Source organism: Panthera uncia (genome assembly GCF_023721935.1).
Source record: "Panthera uncia isolate 11264 chromosome A3 unlocalized genomic scaffold, Puncia_PCG_1.0 HiC_scaffold_11, whole genome shotgun sequence".
Classification (NCBI taxonomy): domain Eukaryota; kingdom Metazoa; phylum Chordata; class Mammalia; order Carnivora; family Felidae; genus Panthera; species Panthera uncia.
Genome location: NW_026057578.1, coordinates 10095291 through 10116135, shown reverse-complemented (window position 1 = coordinate 10116135; position 20845 = coordinate 10095291). Strand labels below are relative to the sequence as shown.

At 48.5% G+C, this 20845-nt stretch overlaps 1 protein-coding gene across 2 annotated transcripts in view; it reads right to left on the bottom strand.

The window, feature by feature from the left end:
- Nucleotides 1-20845, bottom strand: part of ATP9A (ATPase phospholipid transporting 9A (putative)) — a 110535-nt gene that overhangs the window by 79576 nt on the left and 10114 nt on the right. Inside the window, exons 2-4 of one of the 2 annotated variants that reach the window (XM_049649855.1) lie at nucleotides 17489-17633; nucleotides 15482-15595; nucleotides 10226-10334 (exon numbers count right to left, since the gene is read on the bottom strand). In XM_049649855.1, the coding sequence (XP_049505812.1) occupies nucleotides 10226-10334; nucleotides 15482-15595; nucleotides 17489-17633 (368 nt within the window). The remainder of the gene's footprint in view (nucleotides 1-10225; nucleotides 10335-15481; nucleotides 15596-17488; nucleotides 17634-20845) is intronic. The other variant, XM_049649856.1, reaches the window with a different exon arrangement.

Sequence of the window (20845 nt, the reverse complement as noted above, 5' to 3'; positions counted from 1 at the left end):
AAGGAAGGAAGGAAGGAAGGAAGGAAGGAAGGAAGGAAGGAAGGAAGGAAGGATGCAGTTAAGCGTCCGACTTTGGCTCAGGTCACGATCTCATGGTTCATCATGAGTTCGAGCCCCACATCAGGCTCTGTGCTGACAGCTCAGAGCCTGGAGCCTGCTTCTGATTCTGTGTCTCCCTCTCTCTCCCCCTCCCTGACTCATGTTCTCTGTCTCTCCAAAATGAATAAACATTAAAAAATAAAAATAAAGAAATATGGGAAATACAAATGGCACATCGCCAAGGATTACTACATGTCTCCAAAGACAGCAGGACAGCTCCTACCGCCCATTCTCTGCCTGGAAGAAGACACCCTCCCCAACACCCCACCGAGAAGTTAGCAGACACAGGTACTTCCCTTTTTTCTCTCATCTTCCCTGAGGTTCCTAAGGCGGAAGGAGAGCCAGCCCCGGGGGTGTGCGACCCGTGTATTCACACAGGCACCCCCCCCCCAACCCTTGAGTGAATGAAAGACCAGTTATCAAGTTAAAATTCTTAACTTTTCAACAGGGAGTCCTGCATTTTCATTTTGCACCGGTTCCCACAAACAATGTAGCCACTCCTGCAGCGAGCTAAAAAACTAAAAACACCGAGTAACCTCTTTGGTGCACAGCGTACAGGAAAACCTGGCCCCATTCTGAGAACTGAAGGCCCAGAACTTCCCCCTTCCCAGACCGCTCTCTTCTTCTGGTTCTCCTCACACCCAGCCCCCCACCTCCAGCCTCTGGGATTTTTAGATACATTTGCAGAAACTTTACAGAAGTTGGGTAAGAGATTTTTACAAAGGTTAAGTGGGAAACTGTCTGCTGGCCACATCCTAAATCATTAAATGCCTTCTATAAAGTAAATTTATCCCTTTCAGCTTTCGACACTCTACCCAAGTCACCTCTGGGCCAGAGTTTATAACAGGGAACAAAATTCCAATTACAAGAGCTGTTTATTTCTGTGGAGATGGACCCCAAGCCTTTCATAAGCCAAGCTATGGAGCCCAAACTGTGCTTTTCATGGGTGACAGCTTCAGAATAAGACCAGTTTGTCTACACTGCAGGGAGAAACCAGATGTTTCCCTGGAGTCCAAACAAGCAAATGACAATTCAGTCAAACTGCAGAACGGCCCGCAAAAAAAAAGAAATCTCTTAAAAATAAATTCCGGGGCACGAGTATGTGTGGGCCTGTTTTGACCCCGAACACCTCCAGCCCTCCTTTGATTTTCCATTGTGCATACAGGATATGGATTGCTTTCGTAGCCACATCTCCACACTCCGACCCTGGTTAATGTATTACTCTTGAACTCACACTCTGTGACAGTGACGAGTTGTAAATTTCCTGGGGTTGACATTAAAACGCCTCTGCAGACCCGGCAGAGTTCACAGGTTTAAAGCTGAAATTTTCATAATCTGAGAGAGTTGTCCGCATTCCCCAGAGCCTAAGAAAAGACTGTTATTTGAAAACAGGCAAAGGGTTGAAAAGCATTATTATATATTCCATGGCCACTTCCTAGGGCCTTCCTCTAAAATAGCGGGAACTTAAAAAAAAAAAAAAAAAGGCTGAGGCTTAAATGTAACAGGTTTATGCCCAACAGAGGCTTTTAAAATAAATATATAAATGGTCCTCCCTGCTTCTGGTGCCCAATAATGAAGAAACAGAACAACAACACCCCAGCGTCAGGGAGATTATCTTTTGGGAAAGATAACACCTTAATGTGTATGTGAGACTGTTTTCAGGTTTTTTGTTTTATTTTGTTTTTTTTTAACTTTTTTTAATGTTTATTTATTTTTGAGACGGAGGGAGACAGAGCACGAGTGGGGGAGGGGCAGAGAGAGAGGGAGACACAGAATCTGAAACAGGCTCCAGGCTCTGAGCTGTCAGCACAGAGCCTGACGTGGGGCTCGAACCCACGAACCGTGAGATCATGACCTGAGCTGAAGTCGGACGCTTAACCGACTGAGCCACCCAGGCGCCCCTTTGTTTGGCTTTTTTTTTTTTTTTTTACGGTTTTTTTTTTTTTTTTAATTTATTTTTGGGACAGAGAGAGACAGAGCATGAACGGGGGAGGGGCAGAGAGAGAGGGAGACACAGAATCGGAAACAGGCTCCAGGCTCCGAGCCATCAGCCCAGAGCCTGACACGGGGCTCGAACTCACGGACCGCGAGATTGTGACCTGGCTGAAGTCGGACGCTTAACCGACTGCGCCACCCAGGCGCCCCTGTTTGGCTTTTTTAATTAAACAACAGATGAGTTCATCAACGATTTGCAGTAAAGAGAAGTTGAGTGCTTTGAAAAAGCGAAGAAACCTACGGGTCCGAAATACCTTGGCATGTCTCGGAGAACGGTATGAGAAAAGTGTCTGGCAAGATCTGTTTTAAATAAGACTTGCAAAAGCGAATGCTTTGGGTCTTCATGAGGAAAGCTTGGGCAGGGGAATACTTTGCTTCCCAAACTGGATTTGAGATCCTCAGTCAAGGACTTTTGTGGTACTTTTGCTGTGGTTAATATCAAAAGGACCATTCACTGGAATTCTCTTCTCTCAAAAAAAGCATAAAACGGGTGTCTGTTGATCCTGGGTGCAGGGACTACTTAGCGCCAGGCCTTGCGGATGTGATCTCTTCTTCTGGTCCCTGCCACAGCTGTGTCCCACCAGATCTCGGTCAGGCCAAGAAGCCTCAGAACTTGATCCCCCTCTTGGCATTTACTGGAACAGGAGGCATCAGGGCAGGGCTGTATGTCTCGTGCCTGGGACTGTTCAATCAGGATGTCAGCAGGGATAGGAGGAGGAACCCAGAGCCCTGGGGGAAATGGGGTCCCAATGGACAATACAAGGTTCTGCTCAGTGACTGCACATTACAGCAAACTAGAGAAGGGCCAGACTTCTACATGAGACGTCTCCCTATAAAGCTGCTTACAGGGGAGGTCTCCCAGAAACCCTCCACACAATTTTCCACTTACCCAGGAAATAGTTCCCCTCTAAATGCACAAAATCAGGGTGCCTGGGTGGATCAATCGGTTAAGCGTCCGACCTCGGCTCAGGTCATGATCTCATGGTTCATGAGTTCGAGCCCCATGTCGGGCTCTGTGCCAGCAGCTCAGGGCCTGGAGCCTGCTTGGATTCTGTGTATGTGTGTGTATCTCTCTCTCTGTGCCCCTCCCCTGCTCACACTCTGTCTCCCCCTCTCAAAAATAAATAAACATTATAAACGCACGAAAGCATGTTGGTGTATTGTGTTGGGGTTTGCATGGATTAATAAATATCTGAAACGTGAGGAAAATACAATTAAAATTTTTTAAAAGTATAAAACATAGCTTAGTGTTCTCCCATGCCTGAACAGAGTTTATACTATGAAAAACACAAACAGTACTTGGGTTTGGGAACACGAAGTTTCCATTTAGTTAACTACCCACGAGCGAAACAGCTCTCCATTAATGAATGCATCTTCCCTATATCGTCGTACCTTCTCCTGATAAACTTCAATGGAATACAAATGCCAAAAAGAAAGACACGTATATCCTTTGACCTCAAAATTCAGTCACATGAACCACAATACTAACTAACAGTCCAAAGCGGATTCTGAAATAAATTGGAAAAACAAGATGTCACTCTTAGGCGGAAGTGAGACCCTGAGGTTATTCTATCACTAGGAAAGGGTGAAGAGACCCTTTCCAGAACTTTCTGGAAAGAAATGGGGAAGATGAAAGGTAGCAGCTGGGTTTTAACACCATACGTATACCCCAGAACTGAAGAAAGGCGGATTCTCTCCATCTCACATAGACTTCCAGCTTATGACTTCTGGCTCGAGGCATGCCCACATGTCCCCAGCAGGAAAGCAGCACCCAGCAACTGCATTCATTGTGCCTCTGTTTGCACTTTCTTTCAAAGCTAATTATCCGTGTGCCTCATTTAGCCCCTGATCACAGGTTAGTCTGGGCAAACATTCCTGGCTGAAGATCTCATGGAAATGCAAAGAAATCCACTGCCCTCAGCACCCGGGATCATCGAGGCAAAGCACTCCACCCCCAGATTTCAACTTTTGGTTTGAGCAAGACACAAGGAAAAAGAAATAATCCCTTTATTTACTATTCCCTCCCCACCCAACCCAAATCCTTCCAGTAACAAAAAGAAGTTTTGCCGAGTCGGCTACCACTTCAAGCCCCCTTCTTCTTTGGCTTTGGGATGACAGTGCCACCGAATGCTGTTAGAGAAGACCCCTCAACTCACAAGAACCTCCCTCCAGTCTCTGATCTCGCTGCAAATGCATATTTCAAGGAGGAGAAGAAACGCTTATCTATCCCAAAGCGTGAGCCGTACTGGGTTCCCACCAACTTTGTCTAACGACTCTGTCCACCTTGGAATGAGGGTGCTGGGGTGACAAGTCCCTTTGGACTCACAAACGTGTTTTGAAATTCTTTAAATCTGAGAGCACTTCTGTAGCGTATGTATAAAGGCTGAATGTCGTAGCTACGGTTGAGATACCCTGGGGGAAGCTGGTGCCCGCAGCTCCTGGCACACAGTAGGCACCTAGACCCATAGGCCATGGACGTGCATTCAGACAAGCCGGGCTTCAAGTCACAGTCCTGCCCTTAACTAGCTGCTGCTCCCATCTGTAAAAGCCACCTGGCTGTCTAAGAAATTACACCCTAGACCTTCTTCAACACGTAGCTGGCTTTCGGTGGGTCATCGCTCTTTTTTCCCTACTGCGTTCCAACGTCAACAGTATTTTTTTTCTTTTTTTGTAAAGAGTTGCAATTTTAAAGTTTATTTTTGAGAGGGTGAGACTGGAGGAGGGGGAGAGAGCGAGGGAGAGAGAGGGAATCCCAAGCAGGCTCCGTATCGGCAGCACAGAGCCTGACGCGGGGGCTCGAACCCACCAATCCTGAGATCGTGACCTGAGCCGAAGCCAAGGGTCAGACGCTCAACCAACTGACCTGCCCAGGTGCCCCTGGACAGTATTTTTCAAACACTTCCAACACCAACTTGTCCCTGTAGCATGCCTTATCCGTGGATTCCCAGACCATAGGATGGGCTTTCCCACAGTTTCCAGGCCCTCACTGGCCTACATGATCTTCTCCTCTGTTTTCCCAGGAGGGAAACTCAGGAAATACAGCCTAAATGGGAAGAACAAGATGGAGCCGGAACCTGGGGTATGTATCCCACCCACATCTCACCCGTGGCCTTTGGAAGGAAGACTCTTCACCACGGCCTCTCCGTGCCTGTGTGATCTGGGAACTAGCACGGGGCCGCGTGCTCAGAAGGGTCCTGTTCCTGGTTTCGTGCTCACCTGCTGCCATCTTGAAATTCTTAATTTCTTTTATAAGTTTATTTTACTTATTTTGAGAAAGACCGAGAGACAGAGAGAGTGTTCCAAGCAGGCTCTACACTGTCAGCACGGAGGCCGACGCAGGGCTCGAACCCAAGAACCGTGAGATTAGGACCGGAGACGAAATCAAAAGTTGGACGCTCAACCAACCGAGCTACCCAGGCGCCCCCTTAAATTCTTAAATTTTTGAACAAGGGGCCCATGTGTTCATTTTGCACGATGCATCACAAATCACGCAGCCAGTCCCGCTCTCTTCCACCCTGTAAGACTTAAGAGGAAGGTCACCTCTTCTGAGAACACCTATTACCTCCTCTCTGATGGGTCCCCATAACCTCCCGTGGCCCCTGGCTCATACTTCCATTTATTTATTCACACCCACCAACACTTAACGGACCTCTGCCACAATACCATCAACACTGCCTTTCTTGAACACACACCAAATCCCAGGCACGGTGTTAGATTCTTCTCGTACAGGAGTTGTATTTAGAGCAACTCTGATAAGGTAGGGCACTGTTATTACCCCCGATGTACTGACAGGTTAAGGATGTGCCCACGGAGCAGAGTGTAGGGGGAAGCAGGACTCCTGAATCGAGGCAGAGCACAGGCTCAGAAACACTACTTTCTTCAATTGTCATACATTGTGCTCAGAACCAGGAACGCTGTGGTGGAGAAAGGGGACATTCCTTGACGGCCACCCCTCTCCCACACCTAAAGCATAATTATTAGTTGCATTTTTTAAGTTTATTTATTTACTTTGAGAGAGACAGAGAGAGAGAGGGAGGGAGGGGGAGGGGGGGAGAGAGAGGGAGAGAGAGAGAGAGACAGAGAAAGAGAGAGAATCCCAAGCAGGCTCCACACTGTCAGCACAGAGCCGGATGCAGGGCTCGAACTCACGAACCATGAGGTCGTGACCTGAGCCAAAACCAAGAGTCAGACGCCTAACCAACTGAACTACCCAGGTGCCCCGAGTCGCATTTTTTAAATTATCTATTTAAATGGTTGGATACCTCACTAAATTATGAATTCCCATAATCCACAGGCCCTTGTGTTTATCTCTAGAATACGGAAACTTATGATATACTTGGGACGTGCTGTAGTCAAAACAAATCTGCAACAAAATGAATAAATGGTCATTTCCACCTGAACTGTTAAAATACTTAAAAACATTTCTTATTTGACATGACAGTGACATTAAAAATCAATCTAGCTGGTGTGTCATTTTAGATAATAGATTCTTCTACTGAAATACTATGATAATCTAAATGGAAGTAACAATTGGCAGAAAAAGACTATCATCCATTTTTCCTCCCAGTGGTGAGTGCCTTACTTCCAGGGTTTTTAGTTGTTTAAAAATCAATTTTTGTTTCTCAAAGTTTCAAAGTTTTTCAATTTCATTACCGTTCACGCTTCTAAAACTCTGGCTGTGCCACTGGCATTCTTAAAACTATGTTAACTCTTGCTAAAAATACATGTCATGAATCTAATTTTGACACATCAAACACAAATTGAGGGACAAGCTATAAAGCAACTGTCCTGGAACTGGCCGGTCCTTTTTAAAAAAAAAAAAAAAAAAATTTAATGTCTATTTATATATGAGACAGAGAAAGGCAGAGTGTGAGGAGAGGGTCGGGGAGAGAGGGAGACACAGAATCCGAAGCAGGCTCCAGGCTCTGAGCGGTCAGCATAGAGCCCGACACGGAGCTCGAACTCGGGAACCGGGAACAGTGAGATCATGACCCGAGCGGAAGTTGGACGCTTAACCGACCAAACCACCCAGGTGCCCCTGGCCGGGCCTTTTCAAAAATGTCAATGTTGTATCAAAGAAAACCAGGGATACGTGCCAGACTAGAGGAGATAAGGAGCAAGGACAAGTAAATGTCACTGGCAACTCTGTACAGGTTTCTGTACCAAAAAAAAAAAAATGCTGTTAAAAACAGGGCATTTTAGATGCTCAGGGTGGCGGGGGGGGGGGGGGGGAACCAGGACATTTTAGGAACAAATGGCAAATTTTGAGTAAGGGCTGTAGATTAATAGTAATGCGCCACTGTTAAATTTCCCGATTTCGACAACTGTACTGTGTTACGTAAGAGAAATGCCCCGCTAGGAATTAAACACGGAAGTACTTAGGAGTAAAGGGAATGATGTCTGCAACTTAACTCTAACGACTTAAGAGCGAGAGTATCAAAAAGCAAATATGGCAAAATGTTAACAACTGATGTACTCGCGGTGAGGAGGGTATTGGAGTCAACCACAGGAGTTTTGTAACTTTGTTTCTCATTAGACATTGTTCCCAAAAAATGTTTTCAACTCAATCGGCACAAGTACTATTATCGTCAATCAGGAAGTGATATCAGAATGTAGGTAAACGACGTGGCCCGTATAATCCAGGGATCAAGGACTTGATATGTTGGCTTCTAACCGTGTCTCAACTCTAAAAACGGTGTTGAAAAATACATTTTTAAAGATATCATGGGATACAAAAGAAAAGAGCTCTGCATGGACACACACACACACACGCTTGTTTCATTTTGCTTTTGAATTTACTAAATGAAGATCTTGGTGAAAAGCCTCACTCAAGAAAATAGTAAGTAACTAAACAGGAAGGTGAAGGAAGCTTTCTTTCTCTTCCTCTCTCTGAAACCTTCCAGTTGGGCCTTCACACTCTGCTCCCCCCCTCCCCACTAAAGCGTGTCGAGTAACTATACTCACCTCCATCACTTTCTGAGCTGACAGTTTCTTCAGTGCTTTGGGGGGGGGGGGGGGTGGCTTTCAGAACAAATGGCCAAGCAGGGGCTGGGTCAGTGTTCAGAACTCTGCTCGGTTTCCCCCATGGCTGCATTGGCATGACAACAGAAACCACGGGCCACAAAAGGAGACCGACAAAGGAAGACAAGTGTTTAATGCTGGAGCCATCTGCCAATTCTCCTAAGGATCTTTTCAAGAAGTGAGTGAAGTTAAAGGAGGAGCCGAGGAGGGAATCTGCAGGGGAGGGCACAAAAATCATTCACGGGAGACACAATTGCAATATGAAAAGGACCAAAGAAGGTTTGGAGCTGGGACAGATGAATGAATGGATTCCATCTAAATAGATCCACAGCACCCTCTCCAATGGGGCTTTTGTCGGTTGCCTAGCATTTCAAATGTTATAGTCAGAATATGTTATTAAGGGAGGATTTAATATACACGGGCCACAAAAAACACCCTGCAGAGGGGTCTTCTGATTACCCACGTGGAAAGCCCAAGCCACCTGCCTTTGCAAAGACTACACTGGGTTTTCTTTCTTTAGGCAGCAAGACGTCCTAAATACAGTAGTTTAGCCATAATAAAGCATTTTCATGCCAACGCTGCACCCCCCACTTCTCCCAGAGACATTCTGCCAAATGTTAAGACCACCAACTCTGAAAATGTATTTAAATGCACCAAAACAAAATACCTTCATGCCCTTAGGGGATTAAAAAAAAATCTGAGCCCAAAACATATTCCTCCGTCAATATTAATAGAAAGAAAATAAAACCCTGAAACCTTGTGTGAGCGCCTTGGGGAGACTGAGGCATCAAAAGCAGTTCACCCTCCCTGAGACATTCCTGGTTTTCAGAATTCTTGACGTCCTGAAGGTTAAACATGGCTTTCATCCATCTCTGCTGCTCCTAAAACATTATCAGTCCCTGAACTGCCTGTCATCTTCAGGGACTTTACGTAAAAGCCTCTTATTTCTGAACACATCCTTACAGGTTATCTCCTGTAGAATTTGTAGTTGAAACACAAGTTAAACGCTGGCTGGATCGGTAGGTGGGTTCCCATTGGGGATATTCAGGAGTTTGTTTGTTTTTAATTCCACCAATTTAAAATGCATGTGCCTCCGGGCGCCTGGGTGGCTCAGTCGGTTAAGCATCTGACTTCAGCTGAGGTCATGATCTGGTGATCCACTGGCCCTGTGCTGACAGCCTGGAGCCTGGATCCAGTGTCAGATTCTGTGTCTCCCTCGCTCTCTGCCCCTCCCCTGCTCACGCTCTGTCTCTCTCTCAAAAATAAATAAACATTAAGAAAAAAAAAATTTTTTTTAATGCACGTGCTTTGCAAGGGATTCAGTGCTTAAGGGCTATCTACTTGCTTCTCTGGTCAGACTCTCCACCTTAAGTTGTAGGATTTTTTTTTTAATTTTTTTAATGTTTATTCATTTTTGAGAGAGACAAACAGAGAGCGAGTCAGGGAAGAGCAGAGAGAGAGGGAGATGCAGAATCCAAAGCAGGCTCCAGGCTGTGAGGCTGTCAGCACAGAGCCCAACATGGGGCTTGAACCCACCAACCATGAGCTCATGACCTGGGCCGAGGTCGGGGGCTCAACCGACTGAGCCACCCAGGCGCCCCAAGTTGGAGGATTTATAAGATGCCCCTCAGCAGAATCCTCGGAGATGCGGCTATAAATCTGGCGCCCACTTAAAAAAACGAATGTTGCAAAGTTGTGGCATTAGTTTCGTAATGTTGAAAGAGTATCTTTCAAAGCTTCGCTCCCCAGAAATACGTAGGAGAGACTCCTAGCCTCCGCAACCTGCAACCTCAGCACGGACAAGAGGGGCCCCTCCCTCCCTCCCTCCTCAGCCAGCCGGGGGACGGGGTCAGCCAGAGGAGGCTGCCCAACGAATGGGGTTTAAATCCAGCCTGATGCACAAGTCAGCCACAGGCCAGGCTGCAAGAGTGACCCGTGGCAGCCTACCGGGGGCAGCCTGAGTCCCTCCAGGCCCCGGGCACACGTTGGCCTCCGGGGTGCCAGCAGCCGAGTGACTGTCCCGCCACGCGGTGTCCACACACCCGCCGGCCCCTGGCCTTGACCTCTGCTCCCTGACTGTCCGCGGCCCTGGGGGAGCCGGGAGGCTGACCTCTGGCTGTGAGCCGGCTGAAGATCTGGCAGTTGACTTCTCTGTCGCGTACGTAACATCGGATCTCTTCCACCGCCTCTCGGATGACAGTGACGGCCAGCACGAAGCCCTGCAGAGACAGGGGAGAGAGGGTGAGCCCCGCGGAAAGCGACTCTCCTCTCCCGGTGCTGGGGACAGACAAGGCCAGAGGCCACACGGGACAGCAGCAGGGCGGGTCCTGCCAACCGCCCCAAATGCACCTGCCCCAGCAAGCCCACTTCTCTGACTCCTTCCTCCACACGTACCCTGGGGAAACACTGGCTGACGCACACAGACGGGGGCATCCCTACCCACCACCACGGCAGGGTTTCTAAGAGTCAAAAAGGTGGTCGGTCCACAGGCAGTGGCCGAGCGATGGTACCTGGTGACATCTGTACCTCATCCAGCGGACGTTACTGGAGGGGTGTCACGGCCCCACAACAACCCTGCTCTTACTACTGCGGACATGAGGGCTCTGAGGCACAGAAAGGTTGAGTAATCTTGCCAAGGACACAAAGCTCCTAAGTGACAGGCAGGACACTGGCTCCGGAGTCCTTGCCCTTAACAGCCACATCGTTCAGCGTCCAGAGAAACGTGGAAAGGAGATCAGCCAACAACACAGAGCACACCCAGACCAGTTAAGAAGAGTGAGAGCCATCACTTTTGCACTGACCTCCCAAGTAGGGACATCAACTTTTCCCCACATACAATGTAACCCCGTGCATACAAGCACCAACCGCAATGACCACACTCTGCAAAGAGTTTCCAATTTCCTTAACCAGTGGCTAGATTCCTGCAAGGAAAAGACGGGAGGGAGAGGGAAGGGCCGAAGGAGACTCCAGTCTTCTGTGTAACGTTCTCAATCCTTCTAAAGAAAACACATTGAGGGATGAGCACTGGGTGTTGTATGGAAACCAATTTGATAATAAATTTCATATATTGAAAAAAAAAAAAAAAAAGAAAACACATTGAAGTATTGATTGCATAAATAGCAGCTAATAAAAAGAACACTGAAACTGCCCGACCTTTCCCGGGTCAGGTACCTCAACTCATACAAAATTTGGCGGGGGCTGGGGTGTGAGTCAGCCGTAACAGGAAATCTATTTCCATCCAGATTCCTCCTCTTGTGTCAAGAAAGGCAAGAGCATTCGTTCATTTTTCTTACAAAATACCTTGTCATCTCTCCTTTTCAAGCCTTTTTTTTTTTTTTTTTTTTTTTTTTTTTTTTTAATACAGAAAGCACCATCGCCCTGAAGGTTAGCAGCCGTGATTCTTTGGGGATTTCATTTTTATATTGTTTATCCTGTGAAATAGATGAACTTCCATTCAAAGGACTTTAAATCTCTTATGTAAATCTAGCCAGAGATGCGCTCCTTTGTGGGACTTCTCCAAGGGCTCGTTTGTCTTTCCAATCAAAGGATTGCTCCTGTTTCCAATCAAGATGCAGCCAGAGCAAGACTGGGACATTCCAGAAGGAGAGCTCTAGAGCTGGAGGTGAGAGGAAGCCTGTGGTGGCCGGGCACAGACCCAGTCTGCAGAACGGGCGCCCCTCCCACGCCGCCGGGTCGTTGTTCCGGGCCAGAACCCAGGTGTTTACTGTTTGTTTTTGCAAATGTTCCCGTTCCTATCCCTTGCTGCGTGGGCCTAGCTAAACCCCACTGATGTTAATGGAAAGTGTGCGCTCATACAAAGACAGGAGCCGTGACCTCCCTGCTGCAAATAAATACCGCCTCCTAAGTTATCCCATCTACTCCCCCTGCCCCGCCCCCACCCCCCCCCCCCCCCACACACACAGTTCCCATTAAGCCCAAAGGACCTGCCATCCCTTAGGCTAGAAAATGCTTTTGCTCAGAGATGCAAATGTAGCCCAGAAATAAATTCCAACCATCCAACTTCAGAGGTCCTTAAGATCCACGGATATTTAGAAAGAGGCTTTAACAGGGAGGGCTGGGATTGTCTGAGCTCGGAAAGGGACTCAGAGGCAGTGACAGTGCCCAGACAGGCCATTCTGAAAGTGTTAAGCCTCCTTTTGTAAAGTCGTACATCAAAAATAGATTTCCTGAAGCAAAACCAATCTATGAGCTAGAAATCAGAAAAGCAGTGCCTTCTGGTTCAGGAGGGATTGACTGGAAAGGGGCACTCGGGGACTAGGGTGGTGGAAATGCTCTGTATTTTGACCGAGGTGGTGTTTCCACGGTGTTGACAAATGTCAACGTATTATCTGTGTATTTCATGGTACACAGATTATATCTCAATAACGAAAAAATCTAGCTCTTCATACAAACAATTTTAGGGATCATTTCAGCTACCTATTGAGGAATTTCTCCCTCTAACGTATTAGTACCAAGAAAAAGGTTATCAAAAGCTAAACCTTAATCCAGACAATGAACAATGACACCAATGCCAGAAATTTAAAATTCAAATGAGCGTATTTCCTGAGAATTTCCTGTCTGTTGGGAGCAAAAGGAGGCAATTTATTTGCAGGGCTTCCTTTTAATCCTCCCAATGAGCCAAGCAAGTGGACACGATCACGCCTGTTTTGCAGATGAGAAAACTGAGGTTCAAATTACACAACTTCCCAACGTGTAGCCAGGGACCACACCGCAGCCCTCACTCAGCCCTTATCCATAGCTGGCTCTGAAACGAGAGGCCTTTCAGGGTGGTCGGAGACATTTCAAAATGCGTTCTGGTCAAGAACCGGGAAGTGATTCTGTGCACAAAAATCTAGGGGACATCAGCTCTTGTCACCTAGAAACATGCCATCCACTTGGTCGCTCTTCGTCCCCCAAACCTTCTTCTCTGTAGCCCCTGGGAAGAGGCAGGACGGTAAGACCAACATCCTCAACTTTCACAGTGAAAATGTGGCTGTAAGAGAGACCCAGATGTGGAGTCGAAAATGTCAGGACCGCCAGCGGCAGCTGTGACCCTGCCTGCTTGCCACCTGCGGCTTCTGGGAACTCCTGGCGTCATTTCAGCAAGGAGATGTGGGCAGCAGCTGGGGAATGGGGGGTGGGGAGGGGCACCCCAGTGCAAGCTACTTGCTCCCGCCCTCCTGGACTGGACCAGAGGGAAATTTTCACTGGGGCGATTTCTATGTTTCTTGAATCACGTGATCGTCTTACCTTTCAAATAACCACACTTTAAAAAGGTTCCCCGGAAAAGGCAAGGTGATAAGTTACATTTTGTATACATTAGAGACTAACTTTTTTTACACAAGGAACTTAGGGTTTGACTCTAGATAGGTATGTAGTTAGCAGCTGTGGAACTAAAAACCTCCCACGACGTTGGGTGTTTCACATAAAACTCCAAAGCTTCTAACTCTTGGGCCTGGCAACTCCAGGACCACGTTCGCACCTGCTGGAACGGAGCGGACCCTTCCGTTCTGCATGGGACGTGAGCTCCCCGGTTCTCCCGAGGCCTGCTTGTGTCAGCCGGGCCTCTGAGTCTGCAGTGTTCGTGGGTGAGAACGCAACGCGCCGACAGGAATGTTTGTTACGCGAGGCAAGGATGTGTGACAGAAGCCTTCTCCCGCTCCCAGGGTCCTAACTCACCCACAAATGACTCAGGTCAGGGGAGAACTGTCTGCACATCCCCAAAGCACCTTTCCTGTTCGTGTGGAAAAACCCAACCCCCTAACCTGTCTGATGACGCGGCACTCGAGGTTTATGGCCACTCGCGGGTCTCTTAGCAACTGGCTCTCTACACCGTCCGTGTCAGTGCACCAAATCCTTATCCTCTCCCACCTGCCACGATAGATAAATACATAAATAAAGCCCCACTTCATGTGAAATACACAGCTTCTACCTGGATAGAAAGAGATGTCACTTCCACCCTCTCCACACCCCAGTCACACTGGGCTTCCTTCTGTTCTTCAAATGCTCTGGGCAAATGCCTACCGCAGGGCCTTTGCACTGCTGCTCTTTGTCCCTGGGATACTCCCGCCTTCCTATTCAGCCCATCCCCTCCTCGAGATGTTTCCGTGGCCACATTGGCCAAGGCTGCCCCTCTACATCCCCCACCCCCACCTCATCCATTCAACAAATATTAAATGGGTCTGGGATAGCCTATCTGGCCCGTGGCCTTATTCTTAGAACCTCTGCAGGACTTTTCACAATTTGAAATGTTTACTGTCTGTCTCCTCTGAAAACCAACTGGACAGGGGCAGGAATTTTTATGTTTCATTCACCGCTGTGTCCCCAGCACATAGCAGAGGCCCCCATCCCCCCTACCCGGCACACAGTCGCTACTCGATAACCATTTGCCCAAAGGAGGCAAGGGAGGGAATGGAGGGGCCTTCTGGTCAGTTCTGTCTCACTTCAGACACAAAGCGCAAAACCTGGTACTTTTCAAACCCTCCTGCTGGCAGGCTCTACAGGGGCAGAAAACAGGATCTCAGAAAACAATTCAAATAGCACAACCCACAAAGATAGAAGCCTTGTCCTTCTGGCCTGACACTGCATCCCCAGAGTCTAGAAACAGGTGAGACAGACCGTAAGCATGAAATGCACAGTTGCTGAAAAAACTGACTGGCTGAAGGACAGAACGAATGAAGGGCCCGGCCTTTACCACTTCACCAGTCTGGCCCCGGTGGTGTACAAAATGCAGCCTCACCATTAAAATCCTGGGGGGGCTTGGGGCGCCTGGGGGGCTCAGCCGGTGGAGCGTCCGACTTCGGCTCAGGTCATGATCTCGCGGTCTGTGAGTTTGAGCCCCGCGTGGGGCTCTGGGCTGATGGCTCAGAGCCTGGAGCCTGCTTCCAATTCTGTGCCTCCCTCTCTCTCTGCCCCTCCCCCACTTGTGTGCGCGCTCTCTCTCTCTCTCTCTCTCTCTCTCAAAAATAAATAAACATTAAAATTTTTTTTTAATTAAAAAATATAGGGGCGCCTGGGCGGCTCAGTCAGTTAAGTGACTTCAGCTCAGGTCATGATCTCGCGGTTTGTGAGCTTGAGCCCCGTGTCGTGCTCTGTGCTGACAGCTCAGAGCCTGGAGCCTGCTTCGGATTCTGTGTCTCCGTCTCTCTCTGCCCCTCCCTCGCTCATGTTCTGTCTCTCTCTCTCTCCTTCAAAAATAAATACACATTAAAAAAAAAAATTTTAATCCTGGCGGGGGGGGGGGGGGGGGGGGGGGGCTTGAGGCTGTCCTCTCACGTAAAAGGCTGCAGATGCCCGGGTGAGAGAGACAAAGAAGCATCTGTTCCCAAACCCCACGGTCAGCGGACAAACCACGCCCCTTACTCACCAGCGGGACCCAGTAGGTATAGAGTGCACCAAGTCTCATTTCAGGAACAAACTGAGAGCAGGCAAGAAGCAAGAAATAGAGGTTGAAAAAATACTTGAACTGGTTGAACAACACCTGGAATGACAAGAGAGAGGAGAGAGAGAAGAGAGACAGTCACGGCTCGAGTGATGCACCTGCGGGGGGTCGAGTCCGAGGTGATTAAGAGTTGAGAGCGGCCCTGCAGACGAGCACAACTCCCATGATGCCTTTTACGTAGAGTTTCAACGCTCCTGCGTATTGTTTAGGAAAACACATGTGGTAATCAAAACAGAATTTGTAAAAGTCAAAAAAATAAAAAAGGAGGAAAGAAACAATGATACACATGGAAATTATTAACACCAAATTCAAGAGAGTGGGTGCCTCTGGGGCCGGGGATGGCATGCGGGGGGCTTCGACTTTATCTGTGACGAGTTGTTTCTTAGAAACTGTTTTGTAAGTACAGGGAGGCCGCTCAAAATGCTCAGAAGAGGTTTTAGTGGGAAATGTCTCTACTGTGAGGTTGATCAAGAAAACGAGGTAACCTCTCATCTCCACGATATGATCTCATAAAATAGAGCGGAATCGTGTCCTGTGTGGAGGCGGGTTGTGGGGGAGCCTCGATGGCTCCCACGTGCCCTGGGAGGTCGGTGGGGGGGGGGGGGGGGTCTGGCACCACATGCCTTGCCTGGGGCGCTGAGCAGAAATGATGTGTCTCTTGGAGGCTGAGGCAGTAAAGAGCCATTTTTCAGCCAACTCACTCTTGCTCAGTCATGGAGATACTGGTGGCCTCATGTTCCAGACGGTGTAGCCGCAACATGGAAGAGTGTGGCCGCTCGGCACCAGAATTTCCATGAAGGAGAAATAAAATTCTTCCTGATTTAAGATGCTGATATTTGGGGGGGTGGGGAGGTGGGAGGGGGGAGATGTGGGTTGAACGCAGCAGTGAAGGCAGTCAGAGTTGCCCTTAAAAAAACATTCAAATTGACCGTAAGCTACAGCATTACACGTTTGTGTTTCTGGAACCTCTCTCAATAAATCAAACACTCATTTTTTTTTTTTTTCTTTCCCCTTCCAGCACTGGGACTGATCACTGCTGCTGCTTCTAAAGTCAGCCAGTGTGTGTTGGGTAAAAATAGGCCTTCGATTTAAGCACGTGTTGGGGGGCGGGGGAAGGTCTGTAGAGCTGAAATCCACGGATTGGCCTAAGCTAATGTGGAAATGCTAGGACCAGGACTCCAGAGCACAGAATAATAAGTAAGCACAACCAAAATATTCATTAGCAAAAATGCCAACAGCAATTCCTTCTGGATGGTAGGATTAAAACTTACCTTTTAAAAAAAAAAAAAAATCTCCATACTCGTATCTCCTGACTTTCCTACGCTGAATATGCGTTTCATGATGACAGAAGGGATACTTTAGGCAATGATGGGGTTTTGGTTTTTGTAGATTTTTTTTTGGTATTTTGGTTACAATGCTGGGTCCCCAAAATATCTTTTTCACTCTTGCCCCTAACACACCAACTAAATGTGAAGTTATGAAGTTATTCTAATGGATCAGGTGGCATCTCAAAGCAGAAACCTCAGAAGGCAGCCCCCCCCCCCCCCCCCCCCCCCGCTAGGTACTCAGGACATGGCAGATGGACAGGCAGCGGCTAAGGCAGCCTGGAAAAGACCCAGGTTATCCGGCCACAGGGACGTTTGTCTTTTTTTCTCTTTTTAAAAAATATTTATTTATTTTGGCGAGAGAAGAAGAGTGTGAGCGGGGAAGGGGCAAGAGAGAAAAAGAATCCCAAGCAGACTCCCTGCTGTCAGACCCGGGTCTCGAACTCACCAACCGTGAGATCATGGCCTGAGCCAAAACCAAGAGTCGGCCGCCTACCCGACTGAGCCACCCAGGTACCCCGGGGACCTCGGTCTTCTAAAACCCAGTACCACCACCCACATCCGGTGTGAGAAGAAAACAAAGGCTGTGGCCTCTGCCCGTACGCACCCCAGGAAGAAAGGTGAAGACGTTGTACTTCTGATTGTTGATGACATTTCGAGGGTACCTCTGGTCCCTCTTCTCGGGGTGCCCCAACCACACAGTGCGGGGCCTGGGCTCCCCTCCGCCGCAGCATCTCAGCCACTCACAGCACCTGTGGGAAAGACACAGCCACACCGTCAAGGCCACGCCCACACCTGTCCACTTCTCTCCGAACGTGTTCCTCTAAAGCAACTTTACTGGGTCAGGACAACGGCCACGAATGGGACTTCATCATCATGAGAGGGGAAAACAGAGCCAAGGCTTCTAAGAAGCTGTGGTCCAAAATATGCTTTGTCCGCAAGCCCAGATTACTTACGTCATCAAAGTGTAAGATTCATTTTTAAAATGAGATTTAAGTTAAAAAGTAAATACAGAGCAACACATTACCTCTATTTTACATTTTGCTGATGAGAGAGGAGAGCCCACAGCAGTTATAATACAACACCCACGGAGAATCTCATTCAGATTTCTACCTCAATCTGTGTCTCTCAAATTGCAATTCTAATCACTCCCAAAAATGTCTATTTGCTTAAAAAAAAATAAAAATAAAAAGTAAAGCAACCAAGTGCGCCAAGATGTGAGAAACCACAGAGCCCGGCCTTGAACGACTTCCGTCCTACTAGAAAACCTGGTGTCTTTCCAGCACGCTGCCCGGATCCACCAAGATGACCAGGTAAAGAAGGGGAGAATCTCCCCACACCCGGATCTCCTTTGAGCAACAGCCCAGAGGAGCCAGCCAGGAAGACACTGGCTCGGGGCCCGGTGTCACCCAGAGCCAGGCCAGCGTGCCCACTGTGGACCGACTGAGCCCCCAGCTGCCCGGGCTGCCCTGCGAGGTCGGCGCATTCGTGCACCTGCTCCCAGGTGGCCCGCACAAGGCAGGGCAGTCCAGGTCCGAGGGAACGAAGCCACTCTTGAGAACACCTGTCCTTGCGGAGAGCCCAAACACAAGGCAGAAACCCCAGCCCTGCCGGCCCCGCCACAATGTTGCCAAGTGAAGTGAAACCAAGCAGACAGGGAAATGGTGACTTATGTAATTACAGGTCCACCACGGTCCTCCCTTCTTCCCATCCTCCTACGCGCCAGGCAGGCCCTGGTGGGGTGCTGGGGTACAGAGCGGAGCAGACTCCGCCCCTGGTCATCAGCAAGCTGCCTGTCCAGATGCTCAAAATTCCCATGACGAAACACAATGCTCTTCCTCAAACATAGGATCTTCGGGGGCACCTGGGTGGCCCAGTCGGTTAAGCATCGGACTTTGGCTCAGGTCATGATTTCCCAGTTCGTGAGTTCAAGCCCGGCATCAGACTCTGTGCGGACAGCTTGGAGCCTGGAGCCTGCTTCTGCCTCTGTGTCTCGCTCTCTCTCTGACCCCTACCTTACTCGCACTCTGTCTCCCTCTGTCTCAAAAATAAACAGTTAACAAAAAATCAAAGAAATAAAACTAACATCTTCATTCCAGTAAATCGGTGCTCGAGTGGAGCGTATGTCATAAGGACAGGTTTTACTCCTAGTAACTCATCTGTGCTGGCCCCGTTCTCAGTTGTCCAAAGGCCAGAGACACACGCAGGCCTGGACCAGAGGGACCCAAACCGCTGCTGTCTGTGTATAAGCAGCACCCGTGCTGGCCATCGGTGGACACTCGCTAAGTGCACACTGAAGGCAGGAAGCAGGAAGGAGAGAGGGGGAATCACTTGACGGGGAGCAGACCTCTGGGTTAGTGGAAACCGCGGTCGTGACTGACCCCTCCGTGATGTGAACCAGCACCCCTCTCCCCATCCTGTAATAATCCTGTAATGATGGCTCCCGCGGTTGTGGGTTTCTAAGCGAAAGCTAGAGAATGAACCTAACAAAACCATCAGGTCGGCTGTTCACATGACTTTTGTCTGTTTTGTTTTAGCAGAACGTTCTGCACAGCAAGCTGCCAGGTCGGGCCACTCGTCACGTAAGCCGCAGACGTGTGCGTGTGCACAAAGTGGCAGGAGGGCCGTCGCAGGATGCACTGTGGCGGCAAAGGATGGGAGAGGGGCTCGGTGTGGTTCATTCTCCGCGAAATTCAGAACAGTACGCATTTATCGAGCGTCCCGCTGGAACGAAGGACAATTTGGTCCGGGAACCGCATGTTGGAGCAGCATCTTTGCTCCTTTCTCACAGTCCCACGACAAAACAGGGGTGAGCATTCGGCACCAGCTAAAATAAAAACTTTGTGGGAGTGCAAGCTGGTGCAATCACTCTGGAAAACAGTATGGAGGTTCCTCAAAAAACTAAAAATAGAACTACCCTACGACCCAGCAATTGCACTACTAGGCATTTATCCACGGGATACAGGGGTGCTGTTTCGAAGGGACATATGCACCCCCATGTTTATAGCAGCACGATCAACAATGGCCCAAGTATGGAAAGAGCCCAAATGTCCACCAATGGATGAATGGATAAAGAAGATGTGATGTATATCTATATCTATATAGCTATATCTATCTATCCATACACACACAATGGAGTATTACTCGGCAATCAAAAGGAATGCAGTCTTGCCATTTGCAACTATGTGGATGAAACTGGAGGGTATTATGCTAAGTGAAATTAGTCCGAGACACAAAAGTCATATGACTTCACTCATATGAGGACTTTAAGAGACAAAACAGATGAACAGAAGGGAAGGGAAGCAAAAATAATATAAAAACAGGGAGGGGGACAAAACAGAAGAGACTCATAAATATGGAGAACAAACTGAGGGTCACTGGAGGGGGTGTGGGAGGGGGGATGGGCTCAATGGGGAAGGGGCACTAAGGAATCTACTCCTGAAATCACTGTTGCACTATATATGCTAACTAATTTGGATGTAAATTTAATAAACAAACAAATAAATAAATAAAAGCAAAACCAAAAACAAAACAAAAAACTTTGTGTCACCTGAGCCAAGCACAGTCAGCCCCGACGGCACGTCATTTAGCCAACTTGACCTCATTTATTCACTTTCACCTGCACTGGACATAACCTGCACACGTTCAATACACGATCAACCTGACTTTCAGGTCAACAGCATTTACTGGACACTTACCAACAAGAATAACATAAGACCAGTAATCACTGCTTCTTTTTGGTCCCCTGCTCATTCACCTACTTACTCTGTCTTGTGTGTTCGGCGTGCTGGGCCCTCACCTGGACACTGGGCATTCAGGAGTGAACGAAACAGATGGCTCTTCCCCCTCTGGAGCTTATTCTCTAGTGGAGGGAGGGAGGCAGGGTAAACCACCCAAATTAAATAAGGCCTGGGCAAGCAGGGCGGCGGGGGGGGGGGGGGGGGGGGGGGGGGGGGGGGGGGGG